General features: G+C 43.1%; 2 protein-coding genes across 5 annotated transcripts; one reads left to right on the top strand and one right to left on the bottom strand.

The window, feature by feature from the left end:
• Positions 1 to 642: 642 nt before the first annotated feature.
• Positions 643 to 3,205, top strand: CST11 (cystatin 11). Its single transcript, XM_058686397.1, has 3 exons — positions 643 to 876; positions 1,503 to 1,607; positions 3,122 to 3,205. The coding sequence occupies exons 1-3, from the start codon at positions 652 to 654 to the stop codon at positions 3,203 to 3,205; spliced, it is 414 nt and encodes a 137-aa protein (XP_058542380.1). The 5' UTR covers positions 643 to 651.
• CSTL1 (cystatin like 1) lies at positions 2,705 to 16,069 on the bottom strand. Of its 4 annotated transcripts, XR_009248781.1 has the most exons (6): positions 15,972 to 16,069; positions 14,910 to 15,326; positions 11,747 to 11,860; positions 10,923 to 11,008; positions 10,118 to 10,222; positions 2,705 to 4,182 (listed from the first exon to the last, which is right to left on the bottom strand). XR_009248781.1 is itself a non-coding variant. In XM_058684716.1 (5 exons), exons 2-4 carry the CDS (start codon positions 15,126 to 15,128, stop codon positions 10,925 to 10,927), a joined length of 417 nt encoding a protein of 138 aa, XP_058540699.1. In that variant the 5' UTR covers positions 15,129 to 15,326; positions 15,972 to 16,069; the 3' UTR covers positions 9,401 to 10,222; positions 10,923 to 10,924. The 4 variants fall into 4 exon arrangements, 3 of the variants coding, with proteins under 3 accessions (XP_058540699.1, XP_058540697.1, XP_058540698.1); XM_058684716.1 differs by lacking the exon at positions 2,705 to 4,182 and having other exon boundaries at positions 9,401 to 10,222; XM_058684714.1 differs by lacking the exons at positions 2,705 to 4,182; positions 10,118 to 10,222 and having other exon boundaries at positions 10,891 to 11,008; positions 15,972 to 16,068.
• Positions 16,070 to 17,728: the final 1,659 nt, after the last annotated feature.

Raw genomic sequence — 17,728 nt, forward strand, 5'->3', positions numbered from 1 at the left:
GATGTTTCAATGCCTGATGGTACAATAAAACCACAAAAAAATTCTTTAAAAAAAGAATTATTAACACAGAGAAAGAGACCAAGGTTTGGGTCTGAGGGAGAGCTGGTATCCTGGTCAGCCAGAGAAGGGGGAGAGGGTGACAAGAATACAAGGGAAAGTCAAAGGACAGGGAGGATGTGGTGTTCACTTGGCTGGCTGCTCTTGCTCCAGTGCCCTGTGATCCAGCAGCCCCCGTGTCTCCATTGCTTCCTGTCACTCCATACTGCCCACAGCTCTGCTGAGATGGGTTCAATAGACAGAAGCCCCTGGCCTGACTTCCACCTGCTGGGGCATCAGGGGAGTATGTGTTGCTAAGACAGAAGCTCCCCAAAAAGAAGAGATGAGTGTTTGCATGAGTGTGTGTGTGTATGTGTGTGTGTGTGTGACAAAAACATATGCAAAAAGAAGGAGAAGAAGTGGGAGCAAGCTTGCCAACCATGGCAGGGTGTTCTTGCTCCTCTGCCAGGTCCAGCTGCAGATGGAGATGGAGGAGGAGGGCTGTGGGTGTCCCCTGACCATTTAAATCCAGCCAGCCACAGAGGATCGGTGGGATCCTGCCGGGCCCTGGAGGGTGAAGAGGGGCTCTTCCTGTTCTTCCCCAGCTGAGGGATAATGGCCAGACCCTGGCAGACCCCACAACTCCTGCTGGCCATCCTGGTGGCCCTGGTGGCCCTCACCCACCAAGAAAGAAGGAAAACCTTTATGAGTGTCGAAGAAGTGCCTGTGTCAGAGCCCCATGTGATAGCCACCTTGCAGTTTGTGATCAACGACTTCAACAAGAAGAGTGATGACAAGTACAATTTCCGGATTGTGCGGGTCCTGAAGGTCCGGAAGCAGGTCAGCACAGCCCCCCTCTCCTAGTCATGCTCCTCCAAGGGGACTCTCCAAAGGGGACACCCACACAAGTAAAATTCAGCCTTGGTTAGTTAGTTTCACGTGGGCATTTTAAGAAAAACATAAATTCACTGGAATGGATGAAGTCACTTAAATGATACCTAAGACTAGGGATTGACAGATTATACCCCAATAGCCAAGTAAGCTTGCTGCCCATTTTTGTAAGCAGTTTTATTGGTTCCCAGCCACACCATGCATGCACATATCATCCAGGACTGCTTTCGAGCTGCTGCAGCAGAGTGGAATACTTGCAACTGAGACCCCATGGCCTGCGAAGCTTAAAATCTTAACTATCTAGCCTCTTCCAGACAAAGTTTACAGACTCTTACTCAAACAGCATCATTTTAGTGGTCTAAAGCATGTCTTTGCTCAGAGATTGGTTTCTGGAGAATCTCCTTGCATGGCAAGTGGAGGCATTGGTGTCAGATAGGAAGGGGAGAGAGAAGCCCACCAACTTGTCCAGGATGAGATCCTTAACCTTAGGCACCTTGCAAAGGAGTTCTTGCCACCAGAATCTAAAAATAAAGGACAAGAAGTCCTTTTATCTTCTTTCCACTTGCTCCCCACAGGTTACTGACCACATGGAGTATCATGTGAACATGGAGATGCAGCGGACCACCTGTCAAAAGCTGGAGACTACTAACTGCATGTTTCAAGAAGGGGAACTTTATAAGGTACTGGGTGAATGCACATTAACTCAGAAAGAAGTCACTGGGATTTTCTGTGCTTTTAGGATGAGGTGGGGTAGAATTATTGGGGATATATTGAAGCTTACTTGAGAAGAAAACATAGGCTTGCTCAAAGAGGAAAAGTGAAGGTAAGAGTGATCAAGATCCTGCCTGGCAGGCACTGCTCCTTTGTTGGAAGAATTATGGGAGGTGGAAGGGGTCCAGATGGGGAAAGACAGATGCGGGTGGCTGAGCTGAGGGGGGCAATTGGCGGCTGAGAAAAGTAATATTTTAGCAGCCAGTGGGACCTTATTGTTGCACCCAGCTAAATACCTGAACAATAGCCTGATGGGAGCACACAGTTACTGGGCTACAAGCCTCTTCCTTTCATCAAGCAGTGTTTGGGCAAATAGGAGGAGACAAGAAAATGGGTTCAGAAATATTTCAACAGGGGGTAGGTGGTGAGGAAGACAGAGGTGGTTACAAACCTGCATGTGTGTTATCTACTGAGAAGCCACCTCCCCCAACAATGGCTTACTTCCTTAAGCATTTCATTCCCACCAAGTGTGGTCACATATGAGGGATACTGACCTGACCATCACCACTGCAATGTGCACAGTTGGGATGGGCCCACTTGCACAAGGACCTTAAAAGTCTCAAGTCCTATAAGCCCTGAAAATCACTATGAGGATGATCATATGTCCCACCTTGCCTGAAATAGTTCTGATTTATGCCTAGCTTCTTGTAATCATTTATAGGAGCTCTGAAGGCTTACAATGTGTCCTGATCTGGTTCGTAAATTCTGTGGTCACCCTGGTTATAGTGATCTGGATGTTATCAACACAGAAATATGTCCATCCCTTTATCACCTTCCACATAGAAATTTTTCAAAATCTAGCAAAGCAGACTTTCTTGGTTCTTCCCTGGAGAAGATCATGAAACCTATGAAAAGAATAACTGGATAGAACAGTAGAGTTAGAGGATCTCCTTTATGTGAGTGATTGAACTGGTGGAGTTGGTATTCTGATTTCCATTTTAGGAGAAATATAAGTGTTTAAGCCTCCCATCCCCTTGGCTTTCAAATGAAGAACAAGAAAACAAAATTGTACTAAGAAGTTATGTTTATTGATTTTTCATTATGGGACAAAAAGGAAGTGAAAAAGAAAAATCTTGGGAGAGAATAGGGACACGGTAAGGAGAGAGAGGGTATGATGGGTGAATGGCTGGACAGACAAATGAAGAAAGGTACAAGGAAGGAAATATGGATGGCAATGGGTGGGTAAGTGGATGGATGGATGGATGGATGGATGGATGGATGGAGCCAGAAGAGGCCAAAAAAGGGAAAGTGTGAAGTAAATAACACAATAACTAAAGATAAAGAGGAAAAAATAATCATTAGTTATTGTGACTATGGCAGGAGGGACCCTTTTCTAGTCTCCAATTTTAGACTTTTAAAATGTCTCTTTTAAAATTTTCACTTTGCATATTGACCTTTTTTAAATATTGTTTTTGTTTTTTAGCAAATTGAGTGCTTCTACTCAGTGTTTGTTGTTCCCTGGTTTGAAAAGTACAAAATTCTGAACAAAAACTGCACCAATGGCTAGGTGTTCTGAAGCACATATCAGCAGTCATACATTAAAATATCATGCAATAAGCAGTAATTCTCAATATAGAAAATAAATGTTTGTCAAACTATTATCTCAACACTCTTAATGTTTATTAGTCCACTTTTCCCCTAAACTCTTCAGCTCATAATAATGTAATCTGAAGGTATTCTGAGCTAGGATAGTTTTAGGATTCTAATGAAGTGACATAGATAATTCCTGTCCTTATAGCCTATACCTGCATGATAGGAGAACTTCAACCCCATCCTCATATCAAGTAGGAGTCTTCAGACTTTACAGTAAGTAAAAAATGAGGAGAGGAGGAGGAGGAGGAGGAGGAGGGAAGAAGTTCTAAGTTATTTACCTGATCAAACAAGACATGTTTGTAAGTATGGCCTACAATGCCATCTCTTAGGGGCCCAATGAGGACTACCTCTTTTCTTGCATAATGTGTTGAATAAGGAGAAATAATACACGTATTTTTTTTAAGATGAGCGTCTTTGTCACTGACAAGGATTAAGTCGGGAGATATGCATTATTTTTGCAAGAAAGTGCACTTTCTAATACGAAATTCTAACGTTAGACTGACACCCCCAGCATCAGCAAAATTGGACCAGAGCAGGTTTCTTCAGAGAAAACTTCCTCTTCTAGAGTTACCAAGGAAACTGCCTGTGTGGGAAGGAGGAGGAAGGAGACTACCATGCCTACATTATTCTTCCCAGATAGAACAATCAGAATAATTCCTCCAGGAGACATATGACTAAGGATAGAGAGAAACCAGGAATACCATGTTAAAGGGGATCCTTTTTCATGGGTGCCATATCAGCAGTGGGGAATAAGCAACTCTCCCCTCCACCCAGCCAACAGTTTGATTCAGGATTTTGAACAATATCACCAATTTCATCTCTTCACTCCACTTCCTTCATGTAGTCTCAAGGGCGCTGCCAGCAGCTCACTGGGTCACATCTGTCCTCATCCTGTAGGGGAGAAAAAGATCTCATCCCGAAGAGCTGAGACAAAAGCTATGTGGTTTAATACCACTGGGGAACTCTAGGGACATTATAGGATACATAAACACACACACTCACACTCACACCTCTCTTTTTCACACACATGTGCACATGCACGTGCACGCGCACACACACACACAGAGCATCACAGCATGTGTCTACCTGAAGGGAGTGAGAGTTAGGGTATTTATTGAACAGCCCCAGTCAATTATTGGGTGCAGAAAATCTCCTAGGAGGCATTAATTCCCTGGAACCCTGGGCGTGGGGTGACTTGAGGGCAAAGCAGGCAGCCAGAGATAAAGGGGCATAGATGGGGCAATTGGAGCTTTGGAGCTGGTGTGCATAGACAGACAAGATGTGAGAGGATAAAAGTAGGGTGCCAACAGGATACTCTTTCCACATGTGGATTGTGCACTGGGATGCAAAGTAGACACACCAATTCTCTACCAGTTGGAGATAGCTGGGAGTTTTGAAAGAATAATATGTTTGCCTTTTATGCTCCCTACCAAAGTTCTGGAGTGCTGAGGACCTTGTTTCAGGTGAGGCCCAGGTAAGATTGCCCTCCACCAACTATCCAGAAAAATGCTAACCTACAATTTACTCATCTTTAACTGAGAATAACAGTACCTATTTTGGGGTATAGTTATAAATATTAATGGTGATAGTGCATGTAATTGCTTAACACAGTGCCTAACACAAAGCAAATATTTAAACAAATGTTAATGATTAGTAAGAATATTGGCATAGTAATTTAATATTAATCAGTCATTCAACTGTCTTCTGGCATTTTAACTACTTTGTCTGAAGGCAGTGGTTATTAACCTGGGGTATAATGAAGGAAAGGTAGAACATTTGTGCCCATTGATCTTTTGGATTTCTCAGATTTCTCAGCACACAGTGTTGTTGTTGTTTTTTTTTTATTTTTGAAACAATAAAAAGAAGAAAGTTACAGGATAGCACAGAGAGGTCTCTTGTACCCTTAATCTAGTTTCCTTGCATGGTTTTCCTTGCATATCTTTTGTACTTATAGAAAAATACCATAAGCAGGGTTCCTGGGTGGCTCAGTTGGTTAAGCATCTGACTCTTGATACCAGCTCAGGTTGTGATCTCACACTCATGAGATTGAGCCTGCATCAGGCTCCACACTGAGCATGGGGTCTGCTTAATATTCTTTCCCTCATTCTCTCTCTCTCTCTCTCTCTCTCTCTCTCTCTCTCTCTCTCAAAATAAATAAATATAAAAAAATAAAAAATATAACAAGCAGGAGATTGACACTGATATAGTTTGCATGTGTGTTATTTTGTCATATGTGTACATTTGTGTGACTATCACCATAATCAAAATATAGAACTATTTCATCACCACAAAGATACTCTTACTAACCCTTTAGGGTCACATCTCCCTTTCCCCACCATCTGAAACTCCTGGCAACCACTAGCTTATTCTCCATCTCCTTGGTTGTGCCAGTTTTAGAATGTTATATAAATGGAATCAATACAGTATGTGAACTTTTGAGATTGGTGACAATGCCCTTGGGATCCATCCAATGTGTTCTATGTTATCATGAAATACTAGTATACTAATGGTATACTCCAAAGCCACAGTTTAACTATTTTAGGATGTGTTTGTTGTTTTCAAGTTTGGAGCTATCACAAGTAGAGCTTCTGTGAACAATCATTTACAGGTTTTTGTGTGGACATAAGTTTTCATTTCTCCAGGTTAAATGCTGAGGAGTGCAATTGGTGCATCATGTGGTAAAGTATATTTTAGGGTATTCTTTTTTGTGAAAAAATAAACTGCCAAACTATTTTCCAAAAGATGTAGTACTATACACTGTCCCTCTATATCACTGGTAATTTTCTTTACTTTGAAGTCTACTTTATCTGATATTAATATAACTTCTCTTATTATGTTTACATAATATAACTTGTTCATCCTTTCACTTTCAACCTTCTCATATCATTTTTTTTGAATTTAGTTTCTTGTAGACAGTGTATAGGTTGGGTCATGTTTTATTTAACCCACTCTACCATTATCTGTCTTTTAATAGGCTTATTTAGACCATTTACATGTAGTTTGCATATACTATTTAGTATAATTACTGATACTTAGGGCTTAAGTATTTACTTTTGTTTTTTCTTCTCTGTTTTGTCTCTATTTTCTTTATTCTTCCCTCCTGTGAGTTACATGAACATTTTTTAAAGGAATTCCATTTTTATGTATCTATACTATTTTTCAGTATATCTCTCTGCATAGCTTTCTTAGTGGTTGATCTAGATATGATATTATGTATACATAACTTGTCAGTCTACTGGTGTTGATGTTTTACCGCTTTAAATGAAGTATAGAAAGTTTACCTCCCTTTTATATCTTTATCATTCCTCATTTACAAATGTCCTAAATATTTCTTCTACATACATTGGGAACCACATCAGACAATGACATAATTTTTGTTTTAACCATCAAACATATTTTAGAAAACTCAAGAGAAAGAAAACTTATTGTATTTACCCATAGTTTTACTTTTTATGTTCTTTTCTGATGCTCCAAGAGTCTTTCTCTTATACTGCATTTCCTTTCTATTTAGATAACTTATTTTAGCTATTATTTTAATGTAGGTCTTCTGGTGCACATTCTTGAGTTTCCCTCCATGTGGGAATGGCTTGATTTCCCCTTTTATTCTTGAGGGATATTTCTGATGGATATAGGATTCTAGATTGACAGTTTTCCCTTTTAGCCCCTGAAAAACATTGCAGCACATCTGGTGTCCACGGTTTATTATGAGAAATCTGTTGTCATTCAAATTGGGTTTTTCCCTAAGGAGAAGGTGGCTTTTCTCTCCTGTTTTCAAGATTTTTTTTTCTCAGTCTTTAAATGTCAGAAGCTTAACTCTGCCATGTTTTAGTGTGGATTTTGGGGGGATTATCCTATTTAGGATTCACTCACTTTCTTAAATCTACAGGTTTAGATGTTTTGCCAAATTTAGGAAGTTCCTAATCATGATTTCCTCAAATCATTTTTTATCCCCACCTCTCTTCTTTTTCTGGGATTCCAATGTGTTAGATATTTTGTAATATTCATACCAATTTCTGAGGCTTTGTTCACTTCTATTTGGTCAACTTTCTCACTGTTCAGATTGGGTCGTTTCCACTATTCTCGCTTCCAGTTCACTTATTTTTCCTCTATTCCTTCCATTCCACTGGTGAGCCCACCCATTTAATTTTGTATTTCAGTTATTTTAGTTTTCAATTCTAATGTTTCCAATTGTTTTTTTTCTTTACATCTTCTGTCTCTGTGAAGAGATTGTCTATATCTTTGCTGGGACTTCCCATTTGTTCATTTATTTGAAGCATATTGATAATTGGTTATTGAAGCACTTTGATGATGACTGCTTTAAAATCCTTATCAGATGATTTTAAGATCTGTGTCATCTCTATGTTGCCATCGTTCATTGCCTTTTCTCATTTAAGTTGACATTTCCCTCATTCTTAGTAGGACAAGTGATTTTCTATTAAAACCTGGGTGTTTTCATACTGTACCTCTGGATCTCACTTATATCTCTCTTAGCAAACCTTGACAGTGCTCTGAAGGAAAAAGAGACAACACCTCACCACTGCTAGGTGGGGACTGAAGGTCAGGTTGAAACAGGTGTGGGGAACCCTCATCACAGCTGGATGTGTAGGAGTTCAGCCTCCATGCACCCTGACCTCTGTTGGGGTGATTCTGACTCTCACTGGAAAGGGCAAGGGTGTCTCATCACTACTCCCCACGTCTCTTCTCACACTAGCTCAGTGGGGAGAAACAGAAGTCTAGGCTCTCCACGTGGCCTCCAGTATCACCACAGGATGTGTGGGGCTTGTTGATACTCAATGGGGTGAAATTCCTGGCACCTTACTTGGCTTTCTCTGACTCCATTTCAACATGAGTATTGGGATCCTCATTAAAGTCTCAAGAGGGTGAAAACCTATGTTCCCTACTCAGCCTTTGCTGGGAATGAGAAGATTCGGGGAGCCTCATTTTTTTACTGTGGTGTTTGTCTGGAGTAAAGCATTTATGACTAAATGCTCTCTTTCCTGATGGGCTGCCCCACATTGGCCCTTTGGCTAGAGAGAGAAAGCTTTTGCTGAGGCATTTTTATCTTCACATGTTGTCATTTCCAGGTTTTCAGCTTCTTCATCTCTAAGTCTGAGATATGAAGCAAAAAGGAAACCCGGTGTATTATCCTCCTCTAGCTGCTGTAACAAATTTCCACAAACTTGGTGACTTCAAACTGTAGAAACTTTTTCGTACATAGTTCTGGAGCCACAAAGTCTGAAGTCAAAGGTGTTGGCAGGACTGTGCTTCCTCCAGAGGCTGTAGGAGAGAATCTGTTCCTTGCTTCTTCCAGCCTCTGGTGGCTGCTGGCTTTCCTGGGCTGCGCCCACATCACTACCCTCTGCCTCTGTCTTCACACACTTTCTCCTCCATGTGTCTCTGCTAAATCTTTCTCTGCTTCTCTATTATAAGGAAACCTCTCTTGGGTCTCTTAGACATCAGGACTTAGACTCCGACTCCTATTACAGAGGCATAACTTGTGCCTGTCCTTCGTAGCTGCCATTTATAAAAAAGCAAGGCAGATGGGTGGAGCAGGGAGAGTTCACTTTAAAAAGTTCACTTTAAAAATTAGCCATAAAGCTTGGTAGCATATTATCAAAAGAATAAAGTGACATTTGAAATTACATAAAATAAAGATACAAATTAACTAAAAAAGCCATATAACTAAAATGTATTTTAAAAAGTAAGAACTTAGAACTTGAACAAGGTTTAAATCAATAATTAAGTAACATTAGAGAGGTAAATTAAGTAAAAAAAAAATCACAAATGTTTTTAAAACTCTTGAATAAATTAGCTAATGTTTGGATGCACACTTCTGCTATTGTCCACCAATTCCACCCTTAGGTGTGTACCCAACAGAAACACATGCATATGTCCACCATTAGACAGGAGCATGCTTGTTCATTCTTAATAGCTATTATTCTTAGAAGTTAGAAACTACCATAAAGTTCATTATCAGTAGAATTGATAAATACAGTTAGGTATATTCACACAATAGTATTCTACCCAATTTTAAAGTGAACTACAATTACACACAATGTGAATGAATTCAGAAATATGTTGAGTGAAAAAAATCCAAAACAAAAGAATATATACTGTATGATTCCATTTGTAAAAGTTCTACAAACAGGCCAAATTCAGCTAGGATGGCAGGATCTGGAGAGAGGCTACTCACCTGTAAGATGGAGGTGAGAGTTGCCATTTCATAGGATTGTCGTGATAACCAAATGAGAAAGTGAGGAGAGGAGGCCCATGCCAGGCACTCACTCAGCCCTTAATGACATTAGATTTGCAGAGCTGGATGCTCTGGGATTCTCTCTTGCATGAGAATTTCCCCACCTTTAACACTGCAACTCTACTCTCCCTTCTCCCTGAAGCCTCTCAGGTGAATTTGAAGTTCTAGTTTGTGTGTTCACTCTTCCCCTTTGGACATATTCTCTCAAGTTGCTATTATGAGTGTGCTGATGGGCATGGTCCCTGAGGAAGCTCTCAGCCCACATCTGCTCCCCATTTCTGATCCAGTGTACAGCTATTCTGCTCAACTGAGTCACATGAGGGAAGACCCCATAAGTCTCATTCCACCAGCATTGAGCACATGGGAGGCTCAGGAACTCTCTGTGAAGGAAAGAGTTCACACAGCCAGTCAAGACTGCTGTCCTTGGAAAGGCCCACTTGTAAAGTTGGCCTTGATTGGAGTGTCAGAACCTGGATGGTAAACAGTTCCCTACACTGATACAAAACTTTCCCCAAGTAATGAGAGGACCTCATGTGTCTACACTGTTTGTACAATGTGATTTATGCCACACACCTGCTTTTCTTCTGGAAGCCTGAAGTTTGGACACATGCTAAGCAGAGGCCCCCCATGTGTGTACTCCAGGGAAAATCTGTGGCACTCAGTCTCTGCTGAGCTTCCCTGGGAAACACTTTTTACACATGTTATCACAACTCACTGCTGGAGAATTAAGTGCATTCATGTGATTTCATCAGGAGAGGACTCTGGAAACCTGCATCTAGTTCCCCAAAATTTCTTCCCATCAGCCTTTTCTCTCTGCTGGTTTTGTCTTGTATCCTTTCACTGTAATAAGCCATAGCTATGAGTACAACTGTATGCTGTGTCCTTGGGGTCCTCCTACTGAGTTACTGGACTAGTGAACTTGGGGACCTCAGCCACACTCACAAAGATGTGCAAGTCACAGAGAGTGTGGGGAAGAAACAGAGATCCTGCAAGCTCAGACCAGAGGTCGGGATGTGCCAGAATCACAACTCTCAGAGATATGTGCCAAAGTAGAAAAACTATGTGTTTCTTCCAAAGAGTTAACAGCCTTCTGTTCAAATTGTATCAGCCCCCTAAAGGCCACTGAACATGTGTATGAGTGAGTGTGAGTGTGTAAGCATATGAGTGTGTGCATGAGTGTGGGTGTGTGAGACTGCATATGTGTAAGTGTGCCTGTGTATGCATCCATTGTGAGTACACATGCATGTATGTGACTGTGGTGCAAGTGTGAGTGGGTGTGTGGAGACCCTGCTGAGAAGGAATGAGGCCTTTCAGAAGTCTAATAGAAAGTGCACAGAGTGGCCATCTAAGTTTTCATCAAAGATCTTTGCACCGATACATTCAAGCCTCGAGACAGGAGTTGTTCCAGAGTTGGTAGTAGTTCATCCAGGGCACAGTGTACACCAAAAAATCACAAATGAAACTCTGCGGAAGGAGAAAGAAAACCACTTTTTTAAGGTAAACAAAAAACTTTTGCCCTCGCCCCAAGCCCTTGTCTGGGGAGTCTGGACCAGTCACTGTTATCTGCACACTGGCCACATGGGTGGGGGTATCTGCTCACAGTCATGTTGTGGGGCGGAGTGGGGCCAGCCTGAACAGGGATGTCACCATGGGTGTCCCTCGCCCAGTTACTTGGGACCTGGAACAGGTGTGCCTGGTGCTTGCAGCCCAGCAGGACATGGGGATGAGGTCTGTGCAGGACATCAGTCCTCCTGCACCTGCATTCAGGCACAGAGGGTTCCTCATGTCTGCCAGCATGCAGGTGGTATCACCAGGAGGAACTGGGAAAAGGTGGAAAAGATGGGCAGAGGTTGGAAAATGAGACGGAAACTAGACCTCAGGGTCAATCCTCAGGGACCTGGGGAGTGTGAGCCAAGACAGAGTAAATCGCCAGGGAAAGTAAACCACTTCCACTTGAGGGCCAGGATGGGACTAGGAGAGGAGACAGAAGGCCTGTGGCCAAAGCTGTACGAGCTGCAGGTGGGAAGACTGTCCATTCTTCCTCCCACCTCTGAGCATCTCCAGTGGCACCAGGAGACCCTCAGGCTGTCCCTCACCCTGCCCATATCCACATAGCTGGAAAAGCTGTCCATGTCCAATTCTGGTCTACTTTTACGATTTTTACTTTTCCCCCTTTGATCAGAAGGCCCTGCCACCACACACCTTTTTCAGCTTTTTTTTGTTTTGAATGGGGCATGAATGGTTCCTTGTGCCATTCCTCTCACATTTGGTCCGGCTAATCTTCACAGTGACCATATACTCCACTCCAGTCGTCAGCTACCAAGAAATAGTGCCACTATTAGTATTGACTCCAAGCATCCAGTTGCTGGACCTCTCCAAGTAAAGCTAGGATGAGATAAAGCCCCAGGAACCACAGCCCCTCTTCCCAGAGGTTATCCACCAAAAGCATGGCTCCCTCTTCAAGTCAAGCATGGCCCCTGCCAATCCCCAGCATGTGCAGAGCCCTGCCCCTTGCTCTGGACCAGCTTCACTGTTACAGCCACAGATGGCTTCTCACCTCTCTCCCTTGCATCCCCAGGATGAGGGAGGCAAGACATGGAGCTTGGCTGCCAGCAGTCCCAGAATACCCGCCACATCTGTACACGTGATCCTCAGAATACCTACGGGTGCATCTTGTCTCAGCTTCATCCATGTTCTTCCTCCCTACTCTCCTTCCCAACCAACCTGAATGGAAGTTTAACAACAGAGCTGAAAAACACAGGCTTAGGAACTGAACTGATTTGGGGCCTTCATTCCCCACCTACTAACACTTTGCCTTTGAGCAAATGCCCAGCAGCCTCCAATTCTTCAACTACAGAGTCCAGATAATTGTGACTGCTCAGGGAGTTGTTGCCTAGGCTAAAGAGAAGCATGCTTCTCGCTTAAAGCACAAAGAAAATTTTAAAATAACTTATTATGAATTATTAAATATTTTAGCAAAGTGTGGGGAACATTACTCTGAAGCAGCAATGGAGTTGGAGAAAGCAACAGAACACAGCAGAATTGTGCTACAGTTCTGGCTTTAACCCCTGCCACCTCCCTGACTCAGTTTTCTCATCTAGAGAATGGGGAGAAGAGTGAATGTGTAAACCATGGAGAACACACACCAGGGCTATTCCCAGCTGTTGGGATCTGTCTTCTTGTGCTCATGTTCAAGTGTCAGGCTGTGAGGACACAGACAGGTAGTCTGGGAAAAGTGGAGTCAAGTGTCAGGCAGGGAGGCTGGGAAAGCCCTTTGTGGCCGGGAGGACCCACAACCTGAAATGAAACTCTAATCAATGCTTTGGTGAGTCATGTTCTCTGTTGGAAATAGCTGGATCCCTCAAGTCAATGTACAGGATAGAGAGCTCTGCCTGGGGGAGGGGAGAAACTCCTGGAAGTTCCCTGCTTCCTTGTCCCAGTGTTGTGTCAAACCAAAGGAGAAGTCTTGGCACTCTCCCAGGTGGATGGAAGTAGAAGGAGAGTGTGCCCACACTGCCCCTGGAGGAAAGTGTCCTCAGAAAAGCGCAGGGTGGTTGCAGGGGAAGGAGGCCCGAGGGTAGTGTTGGCATCCTGGTTCCACATCTGCTACTGGAAGAACTTCCAGATGCAGGGCTCCAAGCTCTTCATCAAAGGACAGTTCCATCCAGGCATTGGCATCCTGCAGGGCTTTCACATGGACCTTCATCATGTTCTGTATGTATGAAAAATCTAAAACACTGGCCATGAATTTTACTAACATTGCAGTGTGCAGGGTGCCTGGGTGGCTCAGTCGGTTAAGTGTCAGCTCAAGTCATGATCTCATGGTTTGTGAGTTTGATCCCCAAGTCAGGCTCTGTGCTGACAGCTCAGAGCCTGGAGCCTGCTTCAGATTCTGTATCTCCCTCTCTCTCTGCCCATCTCCTGCTCATGCTCAGTCTCTCTCTGTCTCTCAAAAAAAAATGTTAAAAAAATTAACATTTCAGTGTGCAAAATGTTTTCTTATTTATTATTAGACTGCACTGCTAGATAATAAGAAGAATCATCAAGTAAGACAATTATTTTCATGAGTGCTGCTTCACTCATTCTTCCCACTTGCAGGTGAGGAAACTGAGGCCTGGAGAGTATGGGTGGCATTTGACCAAGATCCCACAATTAGGAGGACCTAGAGCCTGGGTGCAGGCAGCCCACCAGGCCCACCTCCTATACCCCTCTGTGAGGTATTAGGACAGAGGTAATCATGTGGTAAAAGGACCCTTAACCCAGGTCACTGCCACCAAGGGGCACACACATGCTGTTCTTTCATCCATTTGAATGACATCAAAAGTTTGCTCATAAACTATTCTTTTAGAGTTAACTGTTAATAATGGGCTGACTCCACAAGACAGGCCTTCTGGGATTCCCAATTTGGCAAGATCTTTGGTCAACAGCCACCACCTTGTGGCCAAGTCACTTCAGTGTTCTTGGTCCTGATAAGCACCACCTTGGGGCAAAAGTATGTGACTGAAACAGGGACAGGCTGATGTCCACACACTATGATGTCAGGCATGCTTTGTGTCACACTAACACTGCCCAACCCTCTCTGTTCCCCGCCCTTGCTGGTTCCTCCTGTTCCCACTGCCCCTCTCTCTGGCCAGAGACCTTTTCTCCTGTCAATCTTTTTTTCCAAATTGTATTACTTGAACTAAAATGTGCTATTGTCTCTGCCCTCACTTACATATAGTTTACCATGTAAATTTGAGGGACAGTTGGACCCACAAAAGTGGTTTTCAAATAACTTTTTTTCTCTCTTATTCCCAATTAATATATTTCAGAGAAGCTTTGTATTCAAAACACATAAAAAGAGAAATGATCTGGTTGAAGCCTATCTCTCACTCCTCCTCTTGCCTCCACCCAAAAAAACCCTCTGTACAATTTCGGATTTCTGTAGAATACAGCTAGAAAGTCCAAACTCTACAGCCCTGAACATTGAAAAACTATTGTTGAGGGGGAACCTATAGAGAATATTTATATTTTAACAAAGCATAACATTAAAAGAAACAAAGTCATCCTCATTTGCTGTCACTCTGGCAGGACTAATTTCAGAATTAAAAAGGCAACTCTTCCCAAGGAAGAATAGTTGAGAACCTCAGGGGCCATCTTTACTTTAGACCAAGAGTGACAGAGTTTCATTCCAGTCCTCAGGCTGGCATTTCAAAAGCATTGCTAAGGCAGTTCTGGGGTCCAAACAACTGCAAAGCATGCTCATCCTAAGTGAAGCCTCCCCCTGCCTTGGTGAAACAATCACTTGGTTCTCTCTGGGAGCCATACCATGTCCCCGCATATCCAAATGGGCACTGCCCATATCCAGAGAAACCGAGGCACAAACCTGCATCTGACTTCGAAGTAGCTTGTCAACTTGAAATAAGTAGGTGTCATTGCTAGCATTGTTGTAGGTTTCAATGAAGAACTTGAGGGTTGAATTCATGTTTTTCATGCTCGTGGACTTCTCCTGGAAGCCTTCCCACCTTTGAAAGTGACCCAGCCTGGCTGCCAGGACGAGAGCAGCCAACAGCAACAGAGGATTCCTCCAGCATCCAACTCCCATCTCACAGCCTCAGAAATCTCCTGTCTGCTGCACCTGCCAGGGCGGGCTGGGGCCAGGCTGTAACTCGCTCACCCTCCTACAGCAGTCTTCGCCAAGTGGGCTTTCCCAGGTTAAATGGAGATTGAGAACCCAACCTCGTCTTTCAAGGCTCTACCATAATCTGACCAAAGGACCAAACCGTGGTGCTGCTGGGTGGCTCTGTTGGTTGAGCATTAGACTCTTGATTTTGGCTCAGGTCATAATCTCTCAATTCATGAGATCGAGCCCATGACAGGCTCTGTGCTGACGGTGTGAAACATGCTTGGGATTCTCCCCCTCTCTCTGCCCCTCCCCTGCTTGCATGCATGCATGTGTTCTCTCTCTCTCTCTCTCTCTCTCTCTCTCTCTCTCTCTCTCTCAATAAACAAACATTAAAGGAAAAACAAAAGGACCAACCCATGAAATCTCCCTGGGTGGTTGCCCAATTCACTCTCAGGTCCATACATTTTCCACATATTTATGACACCAGCTTGGTTCCCTTAGTTATTCAGACAAGCATAATTTCTAAACACCTTACCAAAATGGGCAAGACCCTCTCCCTACCCTCACATCTATTGAGGAATAAAGCCCCCAAAACAGAGCCTTACAGTGCTATGCAGTAAGAAGCATATTGGACAGAGAAGTTCCAGTTGTGGAAATTGGGGAAGGCTTATAGAGAAGGTAGTATTTGAACTGGGATATGAGGAATCAGGGACATGGGACAGGGCATGATACATTCTATTTACATTCTGTGGGCTCTACCTGTCTAACCTGGCCATCAACTATTCCCCGTGCCTCCTTTAGGGACAGGTTCTCTTTACTAACCTGCCACCTTTCTCACCACAGATTTCTGGCTGCTGGATCCCACTGTGCCTGCAGGCCCTGGCACCAGCTCTTGCTATATTGGTGTGACTCCAACAGAGCTTTGTGAGGTAATCTTGGCCTCCCTGTGAGGGAGGAATAAACCCTGATCCTTATTCACAGATTAATCATGTGGCCCCCTGAAGGTTAGGTGCTACTTATGTCAGGCAAGAAAAATTCTCCTCTACCCTCTTTGGGTCTCTGGCTGGGCCTTAGAATTAACTAGCAGGAGAAAAACATGGCTTAATTGACCTTTTATATATACATGGGAAACTTCACAAGAGAATGAGGATGTGAAGTGGCCAGAACAAGAAGCTTGCATACCCTGTAGACAAGGAAATAATAAATGTGTGAAGAATTAACAAGACAATGAAGTTGAGACTAGGGGTAATAAATGGTGAAGAAGTTGTAAGGCTTGTTTATATAGGCTTCTTGACCCTGAATTCCGTGTCTCCAGAGATAAGGATGTCCTCCATGTCCATGTACCAGGAGGGTGTCTTTCACATGAGAGGTTTGTCTCCTATTTTCAAGGAAGGAGGGCTATGGAGGGGGTCAGAGTATCCTTCTTGCTTCACCGTTTCCTAAAACTCCTTTGTCTTAAAATCTTCAATGCGCCAAGGTGCCATATTTTGGCATAGTATGTCCTGAACCCCATCACCTGCACTCAGAAGGCTGTAATAGCTTCCTATTCTAAAAACTTTTGTTAAGGTGGGACCCTAAATGGGATCCTGAAGAAAAAAAAAATAGTGGGACAATTGATGAAATGTGAAGAAAGTCTGTAGATCAGTTCATAGCATTGCGCCAATGTTAACTTTCTAGTTTTTACCATTTCACTGTAGTTACAAAAGATGCTAACATTTGGGAAAGTGGGATGAAGTGTATATAACAAAATTCACACAACTTTTGTTGCCTTTTTCTAAGTCTGGAATTATTTCAAATAAAGGTTAAAATGTTCAAAAATAAATAGGACCTGTCTTTGAGAAGCAGCACCACCTAGCAGTCCAACTCTCCTGGGTTCAGATCCCTTGCTAGGTGACTCTAGGAGAGGCAGTTAATCTCTGAGTCTCAGTTTCTTCATCTATAATATGAGAATGGGGAAAACTACTAATCTTGGTTTGTGGTGGAGACTAAATCCATGTAGCAAACAACCTGTTCCCAGGTCAAGCATCAGTCAGTGCTCAGAAACATCCTCTGGGTGATTCTTTCATGACTCTGAACCCAAACGCTGAAGCCCATAGTGATTCGCATGCCAACTGCCCTGGAACACAGACCACCTAGTGAAAATCCTACTAGACATGTTATGACATCCTCCCCTGACCCTCAGAGGCTGCCTTGTAGGACTTGCCCAGCTGATGGAGGTGTCTGCTTTGGAACACTCTGACCCAGAGCTGCAGGAGTGTCACTGTCAAATAGATACATAAGGATTCTGAGTAATATGTGTGAGTATTCAGACCTGGACAAGGGCAGCCTGTCCTGGAAACCTGAGATATGCCCATCAGACCATGGACCTGAGGAAGGAAAAGTAACATTCATTGGGCTATATTAGAAAATATAAGAAGATGGGGCTAAATACATTAAAAAAATGATCTACTTATAGAAATATGCACCTTGGTCACGTCTATAAAGTAAGAGAAAAATGAGTCCCCAGTAATTTCCATGGAATAAGAAAAAAATATATAGACCCTGGTGATATCCATAGAATAAAACAGAAAACAGGGATC

The sequence above is a fragment of the Neofelis nebulosa genome, chromosome 9 (genome assembly GCF_028018385.1).
Source record: "Neofelis nebulosa isolate mNeoNeb1 chromosome 9, mNeoNeb1.pri, whole genome shotgun sequence".
In the NCBI taxonomy this organism is placed as follows: Eukaryota; Metazoa; Chordata; class Mammalia; order Carnivora; family Felidae; genus Neofelis; species Neofelis nebulosa.